The sequence below is a fragment of the Podarcis muralis genome, chromosome 3, assembly GCF_964188315.1.
Source record: "Podarcis muralis chromosome 3, rPodMur119.hap1.1, whole genome shotgun sequence".
Taxonomy (NCBI): domain Eukaryota; kingdom Metazoa; phylum Chordata; class Lepidosauria; order Squamata; family Lacertidae; genus Podarcis; species Podarcis muralis.
The window spans coordinates 79,443,486-79,460,642 of NC_135657.1; the positions used below are offsets into that span (position 1 = coordinate 79,443,486).

At 43.8% G+C, this 17,157-nt stretch overlaps 2 protein-coding genes across 4 annotated transcripts; one reads left to right on the top strand and one right to left on the bottom strand.

Annotated features, from left to right (window-relative positions):
• Positions 1–31: 31 nt before the first annotated feature.
• Positions 32–3,576, bottom strand: SMIM8 (small integral membrane protein 8). 3 transcript variants are annotated; one of them, XM_028722933.2, is made up of 3 exons: positions 3,445–3,576; positions 1,447–1,588; positions 32–406 (listed from the first exon to the last, which is right to left on the bottom strand). In XM_028722933.2, exons 2-3 carry the CDS (start codon positions 1,579–1,581, stop codon positions 248–250), a joined length of 294 nt encoding a protein of 97 aa, XP_028578766.2. In that variant the 5' UTR covers positions 1,582–1,588; positions 3,445–3,576; the 3' UTR covers positions 32–247. The 3 variants fall into 3 exon arrangements, with proteins under 3 accessions (XP_028578766.2, XP_028578765.2, XP_028578767.2); XM_028722932.2 differs by lacking the exon at positions 3,445–3,576 and adding an exon at positions 3,032–3,179; XM_028722934.2 differs by lacking the exon at positions 3,445–3,576 and adding an exon at positions 3,032–3,163 and having other exon boundaries at positions 1,447–1,585.
• A 4,213-nt stretch (positions 3,577–7,789) lies between these two features.
• Positions 7,790–16,806, top strand: GJB7 (gap junction protein beta 7). The gene is made up of 2 exons (XM_028722926.2): positions 7,790–7,939; positions 15,083–16,806. The coding sequence occupies exon 2, from the start codon at positions 15,111–15,113 to the stop codon at positions 15,903–15,905; it is 795 nt and encodes a 264-aa protein (XP_028578759.1). The 5' UTR covers positions 7,790–7,939; positions 15,083–15,110; the 3' UTR covers positions 15,906–16,806.
• Positions 16,807–17,157: the final 351 nt, after the last annotated feature.

Genomic DNA, 17,157 nt, shown 5'->3' on the forward strand with positions numbered 1-17,157 from the left:
CTTAGAATATCTGCAACAGTTGTTACAAATATTACATTTCTTAATAATGCTGGCTTTTTATTCAGTACAGGCAATATCATTTTTCCTAGTTATTAAAAGGCATTATATTTCAAAAGAAACATCCATTATTGCCAAGAAAAATGCTGGCTTTCCACACAAAATCCTGAAAAGTCACAAATCAGAAAACTAAATATACCACTTTTTTGTGTCGCCTTACATGCAGAACATGTGCAAGTCATGCATTTCTTTAGTCCCATTTAGAAGTCTTCCGCTTCATATGTCGCTTTCCCTCACTGTCAATAGCTTCATAAAGATCTTTTTTATTCTCTTGTTGTGCATGCAAGTATCCAATGTAGGCTACGCAAAGAGTAATCGTTACAAGCCCAAAAGCCATAACTGGTTTGTTCTGTGAAGATAAGAAAAAATACACACTAGTATTGAAATCCAAAATATTGTACTTAATCCAATTCATATACAGTACAAACATCTGTATGTGCACAGGTGGGTGGGGGCTATCAACTTTTCAGTTACTTCTACATTTTTGTTCAGCTTTCAGTATGGGGAATGGAAACGTACAGAATCAAACTGTTTAACTACTATTACAATTCAACATATATAAAAAGTAAAAATGTAGACTGATTTGACTTCTTTTATCCCTCAGACATTTTAATTACTTTGATTGCATGACACTTGGGGATGAAGTTTTTGTATGTGGAAAAACTGCTATAGTCAACTCTGAACCCATGAAATAGTGGGATATAAATCTAATAAATAGTCACAGGAGACCATTTGCCTGATAGTCATTGCTCTTTTTAAGTATATCTACATAACTTTTGCAACCAAAATCTTGGTGCACTTAGCTCCGCTTTACTTCATACATTTAATGACATTTACCCAACTCCATAGTAAAAACATGTACTGGTATTTATAAAATGCTTAAATGTAGACAGTAGCTAGTTATTAGATCACGAATGTACATACACCATAACAATTTGCCCATTCTGTGAACATTAAAAAACACACTGGAGATAGTCTGGCTTCCCGCCACCTCCAAATATGCCACACACTTTGATTAGCTAGTTACCAGCTTCATTTCTTTCCATCAAAGCAAGTGCTGCTTGTGAATAATAAAAAAAGCCCAATCTATAATTAAATGTAATATGTAATACAGTGGTACCTCGGGTTAAGTACTTAATTCGTTCTGGAGGTCTGTTCTTAACCTGAAATTGTTCTTAACCTGAAGCACCACTTTAGCTAATGGGGCCTCCCACTGTCGCCGCACCGCCAGGGCACGATTTCTATTCTCATCCTGAAGCAAAGTTCTTAACCTGAGGTACTATTTCTGGGTTAGTGGAGTATGTAACCTGAAGCGTATGTAACCCAAGGTACCACTGTATAATGAATGCACACACACGTATCATGGCTATTTCTTAACAAGCTTCTTACAGGTTTAATAAAAAGTTCTGGGTTCACAGCACGGAACAAGGTGGTAGTTCGGACACTTCGGAATCCGGGAGTTCGATAGTCTTTCTCTTTGGGTGCTTCATGTTGTAAATCTGGAGGCTGAGGTGCTGAAGACATCTGACTGCTGCATAAAAAAGTTTGGTTTAGGTAAGTGCTCGCTTAGGGGTTCTGTTCTAAAAACATGTATAAAGGTAACATGTACAATACACAGCTTTGTGCTTGATTCGTGCTGGAATCCAAGGCTGTGACTGAGGGAGAAGCAAGACCTGTTAGGGTGTTATGCTGTGAGCCCTTTCCTCTTAGGCTCAGGTAGTATATGTGTAAATAAACCATAGCAGCAGCACATGCATTTCAACTCCTACAAACCCCGCCACAACTACAGCCAGTGTTTAGTCCAGGCATCCCCAAACTCGGCCCTCCAGATGTTTTGGGAATACAACTCCCATCATCCCTAGCTAACAGGACCAGTGATTGGGGGTGATGGGAATTGTAGTCCCAAAACATCTGGAGGGCCGAGTTTGGGGATGCCTGGTTTAGCCAGTTAATGAGTTTTCCCCACCACTTTGAAAGCATATTATTCATGTGTATTTCAAGCCCATCTGGTTCGCAGCTTCAGCTCCAGCCTGCAGGAAGGAACATGTTGCATAGTCTGTTCATATCCATACTTTATCTGGCAGTAAATCCGTCGGAGCCCAGAGCAGTTTAAAGGTAAAGGTAAAGGTACCCCTGCCCGTACGGGCCAGTCGTGTCCGACTCTGGGGTTGCGCGCCCATCTCGCTTAAGAGGCCGGGGGCCAGCGCTGTCCGGAGACACTTCCGGGTCACGTGGCCAGCGTGATGAAGCTGCTCTGGCAAGCCTGCACCAGCGCAGCACACGGAAACACCGTTTACCTTCCCGCTATAAAGCGGCCCCTATTTATCTACTTGCACTTAAGAGTGCTTTCGAACTGCTAGGTGGGCAGGAGCTGGGACCAAACGACGGGAGCTCACCCCGCCGCGGGGATTCGAACCGCCGAACAATCAGCAAGTCCTAGGCGCTGAGGTTTTACCCACAGCGCCACCCACGTCCCATAAAGGTAAAGGTACCCCTGCCCGTACGGGCCAGTCGTGTCCGACTCTGGGGTTGCGCACCCATCTCGCTTAAGAGGCCAGGTAAATTTGAGCAGCAGCAGGCCTTACATCTTCCATCAAATATAATCTCACCCCTCACGCTATGGGCGTTTCACTACCAGAAGTTTCAAAACTTATATATTTTGAAACTTCTCAAATTTTCTAGGCACTCAAGTTTTCTAGGCACTGAAAACAAGTGGCTTGCTACACACTTTGCAGAACAGGCATAACAAAAGAGGGGAAAACTATTGAACTGATCCCACCCTTCTCCCCCACCCCAACTGCGCATCCTGGCTGGCAACCTTGGGACCAGGAGTGCCGCGACCCTCTTGATACTCCAGACCCACAAGCTCAAAGCCAGCTAACTAGAGCACAAGCCCCACACCTCCCTCAACCTGGCACCGCATTCAGTACTGCAGCTGCGACCTAAGGGAAAGAAGGGAGCGGGGGGGGGGCACCTTCGGGATCTGCTCCTCGCACGGGGCGGCCTAGGAGAAAGTCGTCTCCTGCTCGCTCTCTCGCTCGCCTCCGAAGCTTAAGCCTGCACTCTGCTCTAGTCTAAGCAATGTCCTCCCAACGTCTTTGACTACAACTCCCATCAGCCCCCGGTCAGGCCGGCCATTTTGGACCGCGACTGAGGCTGATGGGAGTTGAAGTCCAAACGTCTGGAAGGCACCAGGCCGCTTCAGAGGAAGGGTTAATCCCCCCCCCCACCCCATTACTTTGTTTACAATGCTTTGTTTCCGCATTAGGGGAATGGAGGAGGGTGGAGAGAAAATGCAGGAAGCTTCGGTCTTCACCGCAGTTGGGACCCTTGACAATAATCTAGCTGAAATTAAGGAGGCGACCCGTTGAAAGCAGCAGGACTTACTTCTGAGTAAACGTGCTGAAGATTGCTCTGTAAAGCGGGCTCCAAAAATATCTTTGGCTTCAAACGCCAGAGCGGGCCTCCTGCGCCTTTAACAGGTGCAAGAAGAAGCGACACCTGCTGGGGTGTTGGTTTTTTCCCTTTTTCTTTCTCTTTTACACAACTACTGGATTAAAAGAAAGAGAACTTTAAAGGAAGAGAATTCGCCAGCCACTATGAATGCAATTCACGTGCATCACTAGTTTGCAAATATTAGAAAGTAGGAAATGCGGAGAATCTACTTTGGTACTAGAGAACTGAATGGGCCATCTGTGTTTTCTGTCAATATTTAACTCGCACTTCAACTGCTGTACTGGTAGCTATTGTGGCAACAGCTTTTATGATGAATCTGCAGAGAAGTAAACAAAGAAATAATATTAGCTGGATTCCATTATTTTCCATATAACTAGGAAAGCTCCTGTTAAAAATGTTGCCTACTAATGCAGCAGGGGGACTATATCCCCATAGAGATGAAACTGGGAAGAGAAGTTTTTTATGTGGGGCCCAGTGTGCATATGCAGAGATGCTGAAGACCTCCTATAGCAGCCATAGAGAACTTGTGTGTCCCCCCATGGACTACAACCATGGCCAGTGGTCAGGGATTAGGAAATTTGTACTCCAGTAATATCAGGAGGAGCATACAAGTTGTCCCTCTCATATTCACAATGATGATCACAGATATTGAGCTAATGAAAAGTCAACAGACAAGATTGTGTACTGCTGTGTTGCATCATATAATGTGCAATTGAGATTAGAAGCTTGCTTTCACAAGACCCTTGTGTGTGTTGCCGTTGTGATTATCTGGAGTAAAATCAAAACACGGTTCAAAACTTTCCTCACTCCAATTACAGACAATAAAAATTAAGGACATTTGCGGCTGACAGATTTAAATGAAAGAGCTAGGCATTTGGTTTTCTCTTTTATGTTGAAATCAGTGGGGCTTAGAAATGCTCAGTTTTAAACTGGGTCACACCCAATTTTATTTAAAAAATCACTTTGTATTATAATTTGAGGTTTATATTCATATTTACAGTGTTATAAAACAGGCATATTTAACATCTGCTTCCCCTCCCACTCTTTCTGTTATTGTAGATACTTTTTATTTAAAACAAAGGAATGTAGGAAGCTGCCTTATTTCAGGGCAGACCAGTGATCTATCTAGCTCAGTATTGTCTATCTCTGGTGTGGCTGGATCCATCCGAGAGACATGATCCCTTCCCCTTCCCATAGGTGAACTTTTAAAGGTGGGCAGGGGCTCACTGTAACAGTCAATCAGCTGATTGGCAGACCCCTTTGAAGTTCATTTGCAGATGTGGCTTGGATTCAAACCACACCAGCAAATGACCATTTTCCCTCTTAACTTAAAAATAAGTATAAATGTAAAAAACAATCCAGAGCCTTTTGCTAGATGCAACTATGCCTTCACTCATTCAAAGCACATTGCTTACCCCAAAGAATCCTGAGAACTGTAGTTTATTCCTCACAGAGCTACAGTTCCCAGCACCATTAAAAAAACCATTGTATCTACTCTTTATCAAAAGACTGGCTACTATCCTATTGTATCTTTCCATTAACAAGAATTCTGATATATAAAAGAACTAAGCTTTGCATATGTGTGAGGGTTCAAAGAGGTAATGTTAAAAAGCAATTGTAGTGAATACTTACATTTTTAAAATGAAAGATCATATCAGAAGTAAAGCCCTGCTGTTTCCATCTTATCATCTGTTGTAAGAAGCAGGTGGATTAGATTGCTTGACCTTGCCCTTTGTCAGCAAAGATTAAAGCAATTGTTCACCTTAAAATACAGAATGAATCATCTCAGAGGAAGAGAACACGGTAGGCAAATAGTGTTTTGTTCCCTTAATTGTAATATGGTCTAGTCATACTCAACAATGCTGTAAAGTAATGGCTGCATCCCACAGCCAAAAACCTTCCCTAGAGCAGAGTCTGATTTCTACCAAACATAGGAAATTAAATTAGAGAGGTTTTAAAAATTGCAGCAAGAATCCAGGCAGCCACTCCTACATATCAGGATTTGTCCCTTGGTAGATGATGCGCTTGTGATGCTTTGAGACATCAGAAACTGCATTGGGCTGTATACACATTCCTGTTTATTCTGCACCCAGTGCACTTCCACTGCTGGTTTGGAATGACATTAGCCACAACCAGCATCCTGTATCTATCTGGCTGTTTCTGATGAAATACTGCTTTTTGGTGCAATTTCCCCAAAACCAGTTTTGATCTAATTTGTGAAAATAAACCTCCTAACTGTGCTGTAAGTAGTAATGTGTAGACAGAGTCAGATCTCGCTGAGTGCAGAGAAACTGGATAGAGCTCATTATATTAGAACTTGGGAACATCCAGTTAAACCAGATATTGGAAGATTCAGGACTGACAGATAAAACACTTCTTCATACAGCCAGAGCCGTAGCTAGGTGATCTTGCCCCCTAGCCACGGACAAATCAACTCTTCTTTCCACCTCTCCTCCAGCACCACCCCCATTCAATTCAATTCACCCTCTATTTAAAACCTTTTCTTATGATGCAATAATCAATATTTTTATTTATAGACGTATTTATGGACATATTTTTAGCCAATTTTGCGCGTTCCCTTTCGTGTGCCCCTGGCAGGGGCCCACCTCACCACTCTCTAGCTACGGTCCTGCATACAGCACATAATCTATGGGATTCCCTTCCAGAAGCAAGGTCCACCAATTTTGAAAGGTATTGTATTAGAACTAGAGGGTGTCTGCGTTGGAATCGTTGGAAGCACATGTCAACTTCAGAAGAAAAGAAGTTCCCATTAAAAGACAGCTTCAGTTGAAGCCAGCTGCGTTGCTGCCATTTATAAATCGCTTTCCATAGATGCAAATTTCAAGAAACAAAATTGAAGCAAGGTGATTGTTGTAATTTTAGGGTAAAGGTAAAGGGCCAGTCGTGTCTGACTCTAGGGTTGTGCGCCCATCTCACTCAAGAGGCCGGGGGCCAGCGCTGTCCGGAGACACTTCCGGGTCACATGGCCAGCGTGACGAAGCTGCTCTGGCGAGCCATCGCAGCACACGGAAACGCCGTTTACCTTCCCGCTAGAAAGCGGTACCTATTTATCTACTTGCACTTAAGAGTGCTTTCGAACTGTTAGTTGGGCAGGAGCTGGGACCAAACGACGGGAGCTCACCCCGCCGCGGGGATTCAAACCGCCGACCATGCGATCGGCAAGCCCTAGGCGCTGAGGTTTTACCCACAGCGCCACCCGCGTCCCCTAATTTTAGGGTAGTGAATCACAATCACTAGACAGCTTTGGGTTTAGAAAGAGAGGGGGATTAAGCAGACTTTCCAAACATTTTTTGGGTGGGTGGGGGTGGGTGGTGTGGAAAGCCCACAGTGATCAGCATGACAATAACTTAAGCATAGAGAAGAAAAACTCAGAACCTAAACCTCTGCTGCCTTGTGGGGAATCTTCAGGGGAAGATAAAGCTAAGGAGTAAAACCTACACAGAACCAGAGTGCAGTCCCTAAGACAATTGGATGGCGCCCTGTGTGCCTCCTTCTGGCAACTCCTGCAGCCAAGCTGCTGCCAAACATTTGCTCTGCTTCCCTTTGGACCACATTGTTGTCTGGCATCCCAGGACCTCCACACACACTGCCCAGGCTTGCGCCCCAGACAGGTCACTTTGGTGTTGCTAACAGTTTGACTTTGGAGGCACACTCCATTCTATCTCTCAAGACACACGAATGGCAGCAACAACAGAGGTTGGGGTGTATCTTAGTAGTATTAGGATCCCACCATTCCTCCGATGGACTCAGAGCAGTTTTCTCCTGTGTCACAGTGTCTTAATGGCTAGGAATGTCTGCCTAGCCCAAAGTCACCAAGTGAGCTTCGTTGCTGACACAAGGACGTTGGAGACTGCCCTTCCACCAAGTCAGGCCACTAGCTCAGCACTGGCCATGCTGACTCGCCATGGTTCTCCAGGATTTCAGGCAGCATACACTCCAAGCCCTACCTAAAGATGCCAGGGTTGAACCTTGTACCTTGTGCATGCAAAGAGATGCTCTACCCCTGAGCTATTGCCCTGCCCCAGGCCTAATACACAATCCACTATACCATGCTGTCTGATGAGAATTTTCAAATTATACATCAGTCTTGGGAATCTGAATGTACTGTGTATATATGTGTGTGTGTGTACATACATACAGCACAGCAGCAATATATGGCTTAAAGCATTTGTTCTTAGTTTCTATTTACCCTGATACTCCTCTAGACACCCTCATTTGAATAGTATGCCTGAACAAATGATCAGGTTACACCTGTTTAGGTTACACTGCCTAGGAAACCATCATACTCCATTTTCAATGCTTGACGCTGTAAAACTCCGTTTCTGGGAAAGCAAATGATTAATTTTTAATGGTACCAGAAACCTGCTGCGTGCTTTTTTTTGACAGCCATCTGCTGCTCTACAAGGTAAGTCTGTTTTCCACTTATGATAAAGTGTGCGTATATGTGTGTTCTTTTTAAACAGGATGGAAGTATAACAGCTTTTTAAAATCTTAAGTGCAGCATCAGCAGCAACAGAATACGGCCAAGCAAAAGTGTTTTGCTCAGAAATGTACAAATGCTCATGGAATAGGAGTCGGGGGGGGGGGAGCTGGTTGTGGAAGTGGGTGGGTGGATGTTTTGCCATCATAAGTAGAAGAAGAACTGTCGCTCAGTAATGGTCAGTTGCGAGATACTTAAAGCTTGGATCCCGAAACCTTCTCCATTTTTTACTGTGCTGGTTGTTTAAAAAGTGTTAGCATTTGTAAAGATGACCACTTGATTATCAATTACTCTGGGGACTCTCTTTACACTCTATTAACTCTCACCAAAAGAAAAAAAATATTTCCAATATAACTAACCAGAAAATATGATGAGAAATAGGATTAAATTAGTAGTTGTAGCCAAGAATGTGAAGGAAATCTACTTTGTCATCCATGAAAATCTTTCAATAAAAACATTTTTTTTTAAGTATAAAGAGACAATGTGAGAATTAAAAAGGCTAATCCTGTATTGTAGGAGCAAATTTAATAGGGGCCATGTCACTTAGAATTACAAGTGCATCACCACCAACCTTACCTAGGGTGGGTCACACCCTGCCTTAGGTCACCGTGTCAGCTTTTTTTAACAAGGAGAATGAGAAGGAAGGCAAACGTAAAACTAAGGCAATAGGAGGGCAGATCCAGGAAGGAATAGGTAAGAATTAGCCTCCACCAACCTGGTGTCTGACTAGCACTGGAAGTTGTGGCACCAAATCCTCTGGTTGGCAAAGGATGTCTAAGATGAAGAGTCTGATGTGAATCCCCTGTTGAAGGCTGGTGTGAAATGCCCCTCCCCCAAGGTATGGGAAGGATGGAGGCCATTGCAATGTGGGGTAGAGCTTTTGTGCCTTTGGAAATGATTTAGGAGGGAATATGGTAGAAAGATAAAGGGACACGGGTGGCGCTGTGGGTAAAAGCCTCAGCGCCTAGGGCTTGCCGATCGAAAGGTCGGCGGTTCGAATCCCCGCGGCGGGGTGCGCTCCCGCTGCTCGGTCCCAGCGCCTGCCAACCTAGCAGTTCGAAAGCACCCCCGGGTGCAAGTAGATAAATAGGGACCGCTTACTGGCGGGAAGGTAAACGGCGTTTCCGTGTGCTGCGCTGGCTCACCAGATGCAGCTTTGTCACGCTGGCCACGTGACCCGGAAGTGTCTGCGGACAGCGCTGGCCCCCGGCCTCTTGAGTGAGATGGGCGCACAACCCTAGAGTCGGACACGACTGGCCCGTACGGGCAGGGGTACCTTTACCTTTTTATGGTAGAAAGATAAGCTGTTCCTGCACTGTGGTAGGAGAACTTGCACCTGCTGGAGTTCTCTTGATGATGAACCTACTGAACTACCCAAGGGGATAGTTTCCTTAAGTAGGGGTGCCCAAACTTTTTTCAAAGAGGGCCAGATTTGATGAAGTAAACATGCATGAGGGCCGATTTTGTAGGTGGAAAATTTAGGATTTTATCCCAGGAGATAAACTGCCACAGGGGCCAGATTAAACCAACTGGTGGGCCGGATTAGGCCTCCGAAATTGACTTTGGACATGCCTGCCTTAAAGCATACGGGACTTCACAATGTACATGATCATTAAAGGCCATTATAAAATATAAAGACAATTAGTTCCTGACAAGACATTGTGCTGAACAGCTTATTAAGTGGAAATAAAAATAAAATAAAATAAATTTTCCAGTAGCACCTTATAGACCAACTAAGTTTGTTCTGGTATAAGCTTTAGTGTGCATGCACACTTCTTTCAGAACAAACTTAGTTGGTCTATAAGCTGCTACTGGACAATTTTTTATTTGTTAAAAAATTATTTTTTTGACTATGTCAGACCAACACGGCTACCTAACTGAATCTAGCTTATTAAGTGGTTCTTGTGGCTTCTCCTAAGTATTAGCATTAAGTACTAGCAGGATGGAATTTCACAACTGATAATTATGAAAAGATTGATGTTAAGGTAATAACATATATGAAAGCGTTCAATGTTTCAGTTCTCTCTCGTGTATACATTTAAAGCGCATCACTTCCCCCCAAGGAATCCCGAGAACTGTAGTTCACCCCTCAAATAACTACAATTCCAGGCACCCTTAAACTACATTTCCCAGAATTCTTTGGGGGAAGCTATGCCCTTTCAATGTGCTTTAGGTGTGTGGGGTGTATATAGCCATCACGTACAGAGGGGACACGTTGGGGGGAAAGGGCAAAGAGGTGTAGGCAGAAAAGGGTTGATTTTTGCTGGATGTTACATGGCAGTAGTTTTTAAGTTTTTAGGAGAAAGGGAAGGCTAATCTGCAGAATTCTGTCATAACACCTGATCTTACAAGCTGCTTTGCTCATACAAGAACTCACAGGATTGGTCTGTTATGTCCTTAACCCTAATGAGGGTATTGTATATCCCTGTGGCACACATGCTTCACCTTTTCACCGCCAGGCTAGACAAGCACAGATGCAGCAGCCACTCCCTTGCTTGCAATGTTGCTGTGCTGAGAAAGGAAAAGACCCACTGGGTGCCCCAGTCTGATACATGCCCCTGGAATGTGACCAGTGTTCCCTGTGTTGTGTGTTGCAACAGTACCTGTGGCAAACATGATCACCTATAAAGAGTTAAGCAGTCTCCAGAGCCTCCATCAAATGACATGTCTACTTACATTTCTTCATATGATGGGAGCGGCAGCTGCTGTGGAATATTTAATGTTTAACTCCATGTTACCTGTCAGTGTTTTCCCATTTTGGTGGACAGTGCTGTTTTTGATTCACAGTTCCATAGATCTAATGGCTACTAGCCAAGATGGCAATGTTCTCATGCCACTGTATGCTTCCAAAGGGGGTATGGGGTGTTAGGGGAGGGGTAGTACCTCTGATGGGGGACATGTCATGCTCCTCTTGGGGTCGTTTGTCCACCTTTGACCCCCACTTTGCACTCGGCTCTCACCTGTGGCTCCTAGAAGCTGTCAGCATGCGACAGCGGCCACCAGTGGCATAGCGTGGGTTGTCAGCACCCGGGGTAAGGCAAGTAATTTGTGCCCCCTAACCCGTGGATTTTAGCACTCGAGTCTCTTCCACTAGATTAGCACGCACCCCCCTCAGATGTTGCGCCCGGTGCGGACAGCCCCCCTGCACCACGCTACGCCACTGGTGGCCACACCCTGGGAATGGCTTTGACTGGCCGGCTCAACCGGGTGAGGGTAGCCGATGGGTTTTGGAGGAAGGTCATGATAAAAATGTAATAAATAAACCAATGATAAAGAAATGATCTTCTACAGAAATGTATGCATGGAAGTGATGCAGTCTACAGCTGTATACACGCTAACCTGTTTGTAGCGTAGCATTTTAAAAATGTTTTTTTCTCAATCTGCAATTGTTCACGCTCCTCCTCAACAGGCTACTAGGTCCTGCTACTAGAACCACAAGTGTGGTTCTGGTTACCTGATACACATTTAAAAACCCTCCCCTTGATTAGGTTATCCATGCCTTTCCCACTCTGCACATGCCCCAGATGCATAAAGAAGGCACATGATGACTGTAATCTCAGCATACCCACCACGACATTGGACGGGTGTGGATACACACACACACCAATTGCAGGGACTGCCTGCATCCATTTTCAAATGGGCGCACTATGGGGTAATGCAGAATCAATCTGCAATGAACTTTTGGGAAAGGATAGCGCAGTTGGTAGAGCATGTAACTCTTAATCGTAGGCTTGTGGGTTCCAGCCCCACATTGGGCACAAAAGATTCCTGCATTGCAGGGGGTTGGGACTTGAAGACCCTCATGGTCTCTTCCAGTTCTACGATTCTATGAACCCACTTTTCAGGAGCAAAAAAACATGCGATATATCTAGATTGTGTGTGGACTGTGTAGAATAAATAACTACCCAATTGCTATTGAATCTAGAATCAAATATCACATGTGCACAGCCTATATTGCCTTCCATGAACAGGCTACTTTGGATGCAAGCAGGTAGTTTATTTAAAAGGTGCAAACCTTGCAGCTGATTGAAATAATAATAATAATAATAATAATAATAATAATAATAATAATAATAATGTCTTGCATTGACCTGCTCTTCTTCACTGAATTCCCCCCCACCATGAGATTTATTTAAAAAATGGGGGGGGGGGGGGAGAGACCTGTATTCATGGATGTATTCCATAGGGGAGGCTAATCTTTGGCCCTCCAGATGTTGCTGAACATCCTTCATCCCTGACCTTTGCCCATGCTGACTGGGTCTGATGGGACTTGCAGGTCAACAACACCTGCAGGACCACAGGTTAGCCACTCCTACCCTATTGCTTTCCACCAGCAGCTTGCTCATTTCTCTTAGCAGAAGGCACACCTAGCAATTTCACTGTGCATGTGCACTGGGATCAGTATCTCCTCCATCCTTATCTAAAGGTTCTTCCTCAATCCTTATGAGTAGCTTTCACAACCCTGGGGAGCTAAAGTTGGCAGAAGTCAGGAGGCAGGGTTAAAACAACGGAGTGCCTGTGATGTTCTGTGAATCATTGTTAGAATCTTGTCCAATCACTTTAATAGAACCGCCTTTTTCTTTTTCAAGTATCCACAGCCTAGAGAGTGTGTAAAATCATAGAATTGTAGAGTTTGAAGGGACCCTGAGGGTCATTCAGTCCAACCCCCTGCAATGCAGGAATAGGCAGCTGTCCCACACAGGGATCAAGCCTGTAACCTTGGCATTATCAGACCACACTCTTAACCAACTGAGCTATCCAGGCAGGCATGACAACGGATAATTAAAGTTCAACTTAAGGAGTAACTAGAAGAGAAATGGTTCCTTGACTTAATTAAGTTCTTTGGATCTGCCTGGCTGGCTATATATCCAGGCTCCATCTGTGCTTTACGTTTAATTGATTATAAATAAGATTTAGAAAGTTTCCACTCCACTGATGCAAAGGGCCTCCGCGTGTGATGGGCTTTATGCATCCTGCCATGATGCGCTCTCTCCTTGTATCTGTTTCCCCCTTATTATTTGCAGCAATCTGTTCTAAATCAAGGCCTCGACTCCAGAGTACATGACTTGACAGGTGTTATAGTAGAATAGATGCTGCTCTGGGGCCTTTTATTGTGATACAGCAAGAGAAAGTAACACAGACTAATGATAAAGTGAGAGAACAGTGCCACCTATCAGCAAAACTGTGGAACTGAAAGTTGGTCTACTCTGCAGACTATACAGCAAGGATGGGAGAATCATAGAATTGTAGAGTCGGAAGGGGGATCATTTGTTCCCTCATGCTAATGCTAGGAGCTGTAGGCTAGAACCTGTGAGCCATTTCACTTGCTCATATTTTGGGATGTCTGATAATGGAAAGGAGTTCTTGCTATGAGAGAACATGGAAAATGACATGAAAGCAGATAGCAGGAGTAGATTAATGAATAGTAAATAATAGGTCATCATCAAGCAATTCTGTAGACACTTAATGATGCTATCAAATTCCTATTTCATTTACTTAACCAGATTTGTATACCGTTTCATCAAAAATATCTCCAAGCGTGAACACAACAGTATAAAATACAGTGGTACCTCGGGTTAAGTACTTAATTCGTTCCGGAGGTTTGTTCTTAACCTGAAACTGTTCTTAACCTGAAGACCACTTTAGCTAATGGGGTCTCCCGCTGCCACTGTGCCACTGCAACCCGATTTCTGTTCTTATCCTGAAGCAAAGTTCTTAACCTGAAGCACTATTTCTGGGTTAGCGGAGTCTGTAACCTGAAGCGCATATAACCTGAAGCGTATGTAACCCGAGGTACCACTGTATTATGTAAACCGAAGTACAAGGAGGCCTACGGGTACTATATGTTATTACCTTAACCACCCCTATCAGTCTTTTCATAATTATCATAATTATCCCCGCAAGTACTTGTAGGTCCCTCAGACCTGGAGCTGCCCTCTACACCCCGGAAGCCTTTGACAAGTCCAACCATTACACGGTGTGTTTGGCCTAAGCAAATACTTGGGGGTGGGGAATTTAGTAAGACTACTGGTTTGGAAACTAGGTAACCATACCAGTCAAATCTAGAATGACCAAAGAAATCATGGAAATGAGAAAATAATAAGAGGGCTTTATCCAGTGCTACAGCTCTGATGGCACCATGTGCTTTCATGCATGCCACAGAGTTTCAGATTCCTATTCTGTCTCCTCCAGCACCCCATGCACCCTCCAAAGCCAGCTCTTGAGGGTTGGGGTACCATATGGAGCAGTTTTGGGGGTGGCACTGGGGAGGAGTGGATACTGAAGTCATTGGAACTACTAGCATTGGCTACAACTCTCAAATCTGAACTTGGTTTTATTCTTTAAAATCATGCATGACAAAAAGAACTGCCTCATACGTTACCCGAGTGTTGGTCCAGTCGTGACCGACTCTGGGGTTGCGGCGCTCATCTCTCTTTACTGGCCGAGGGAGCCGGCGTACAGCTTACGGGTCATGTGGCCAGCATAGACTAAGCCACTTCTGGCGAACCAGAGCAGTGAACGGAAACGCCATTTACCTTCCTGCCAGAGCGCTACCTATTTATCTACTTGCACTTGGATGTGCTTTCGAACTGCTAGGTTGGCAGGAGCAGGGACTGAGCAACGGGAGGTCACCCCGTCACAGGGATTCAAACCACCGACCTTCTGATTGGCAAGTCCTAGGCTCTGTGGTTTAACCCACAGTGCCACCTGCATCCCTGTTATATATATTACATGTACGTATTATATATATATATATATATATATGGGGTGATAATGAACTGTTCCCAGCACCTAAGAATACCCTTGGCATCTACATTCCAATGGGAGGAGCTAATGAGAGGAGTTAAGGAAAGTTTTGTTATTTCCAGTTTACAGATGGAATTTAAACTCAAATCCAGCACTTGGTCCCCCTGAACAACCAATTATAATCGTGAGTTATTGTACAATTGGATTGAACATCACTTTTACAATCTAATGAGTAATGTAATTCAGTTTGGATGTCCTGTGTGTTGTGTAAATAAAAATAAAGTGAGGGCATTTTCATTTTGTGTATTTGTTTTGTTACAGTTCCTTTCCCCTTTCTGAAGTGGAAGCAATGAGCTGGTCATTCCTCCGTGATGTCCTAAGCGGGGTGAACAAATACTCAACTGGAATCGGCAGAATCTGGTTGGCTATTGTGTTTATCTTCCGCCTCCTTGTCTACGTTGTGGCTGCAGAACAAGTCTGGAAGGATGAACAGAAGGAGTTTGAGTGTAACATTAGGCAACCTGGCTGTGAAAATGTCTGCTTTGATTACTTTTTCCCAGTTTCCCAGGTGAGGCTTTGGGCCTTACAATTGATCATGGTCTCCACCCCATCCCTTCTTGTCGTTCTCCACGTCGCCTATCGAGAAAGCAGGGAAAAAAGACACAGAAAGAAGTTGTATAAGGACCCAGGAAGCATGGATGGAGGGTTGCTATGCACCTATCTCATCAGTCTCATTTCCAAAACAGGATTTGAACTCGGCTTCCTCTTTTTGTTTTACAAGCTGTACGGCGGATTCAACGTGCCCCGCCTTGTGAAATGTGACATGAGTCCATGTCCCAACACCGTCGATTGCTACATCTCCAAGCCCACAGAGAAAAAAGTCTTCTTGTACATTGTGGTGGTGACGTCCTCCTTGTGCATCATCTTAAATGTAATCGAACTCACCTATTTGGTTTTCAAGTACTCCATCAAATGTTGTTTCAGAGGCTACATCGAGAGAGTTCAAGAATCCAAACGTGAAGACAAAAAGTCGAGTTCTGTGAATCACAATGGGACCACCTTATTTCAGGGCAATGATGAAGTCACTATCTTCGGTATCCAAGGAGATGGAAGAATCTTGCCCACCAGCCAACAGCAAGAATAACAGGCACACAATGTTAATTAAAATGCATTTTAATGAGTTTAGGACAGCTTGGGATTTTAATCAGCAGGCTGTGTTTTCCAGACTTGGGAGTTATTTAGGTTCACCAAGTTTAAGATGCAAAACCTGACATTTCCTCAAGATGTATAAATATTGATATTTATTATATAGAATGCTGAAAAGAACAGTAAATTCAATAGTCACTTTGAATGTTTTCGCACAACAATTCAGTTTAAAAAGACAATTTAATTGGGTGAAATCCTAGATTGTGTAAGTAGAGTAACCGGCTTTCCCCTTCCCCCCCAGGTGTCCTCTAGATCTGCTCTGGTCTCCCATCTATCTGAAACAGATTTTGGAGGGGTCATGAGCTAATGACTGTTCCACTTATACATGGACATCATAAGATTCTAGCCCACTCTCTTATTTCAAGCCCCAAAGACAAGACCTTACCTATTAAGACAACCCTGCCATTGGCTGGTTATAGTAACTCAGATCCATCCCTGTACTGACACACTGCATTTGCAACTGAAGCTTCTTGCCTCATGTACTGCCCCGTTTTACTTATGAGATAGTTTAATTCTGTTTCTACTTAGTTGCTCATATGAACGCTATTGTGTATTTTTTTTACATGTCATTGTTATTTCTACTTATATCTGGTGTTAACCACTTCATTTTTGTAAAAAAATATTATTAAGCAGGATGTAATAAATACTACATTAAATACCTGTCTGGAAGCACCCTAAAACTAGGTTTCTATTTTCCTACAAAAATAAATGCAAATAAATAAGATTGTCATCACGCAGCCCCCATTGGAGGATTGGTTGTGTTTCATCACAGTCTTGGATTTGCATGAAGTTGGAGTAGCGAAAGGGAGCAAAAAGGAACTGTTGCACCACAGCAGTAGCTATGGCATGGGGAGAGGAGGGAGGGACGCAAAGAGGGGGGAAATGGTGGTTTTAAACACTAAAGGGCACAGAGTAAAATAACAGTTTTAAAGAACAGCAGAGGTTTGAATAAAGCAGGGATGGAGAGAAACTTAGTGGCGATTTTAAACAATGGCAAAGGTTTGAGTAGAGAAGGCAGGGGTTAAAGGGCAGTTTGAAACAATATTAGAGTACAGTGAGAAGGAAGTTGGAAAACACTGTTTTGTGTTACTTTTTTGCATTAACTTTTGCGTTGTACCCATCCCTGCTCATTTCTCTATGTTAAAACTGGTTTGTTTTTTAAAAAAGAACACCCCTCAGTGTAACTCCAC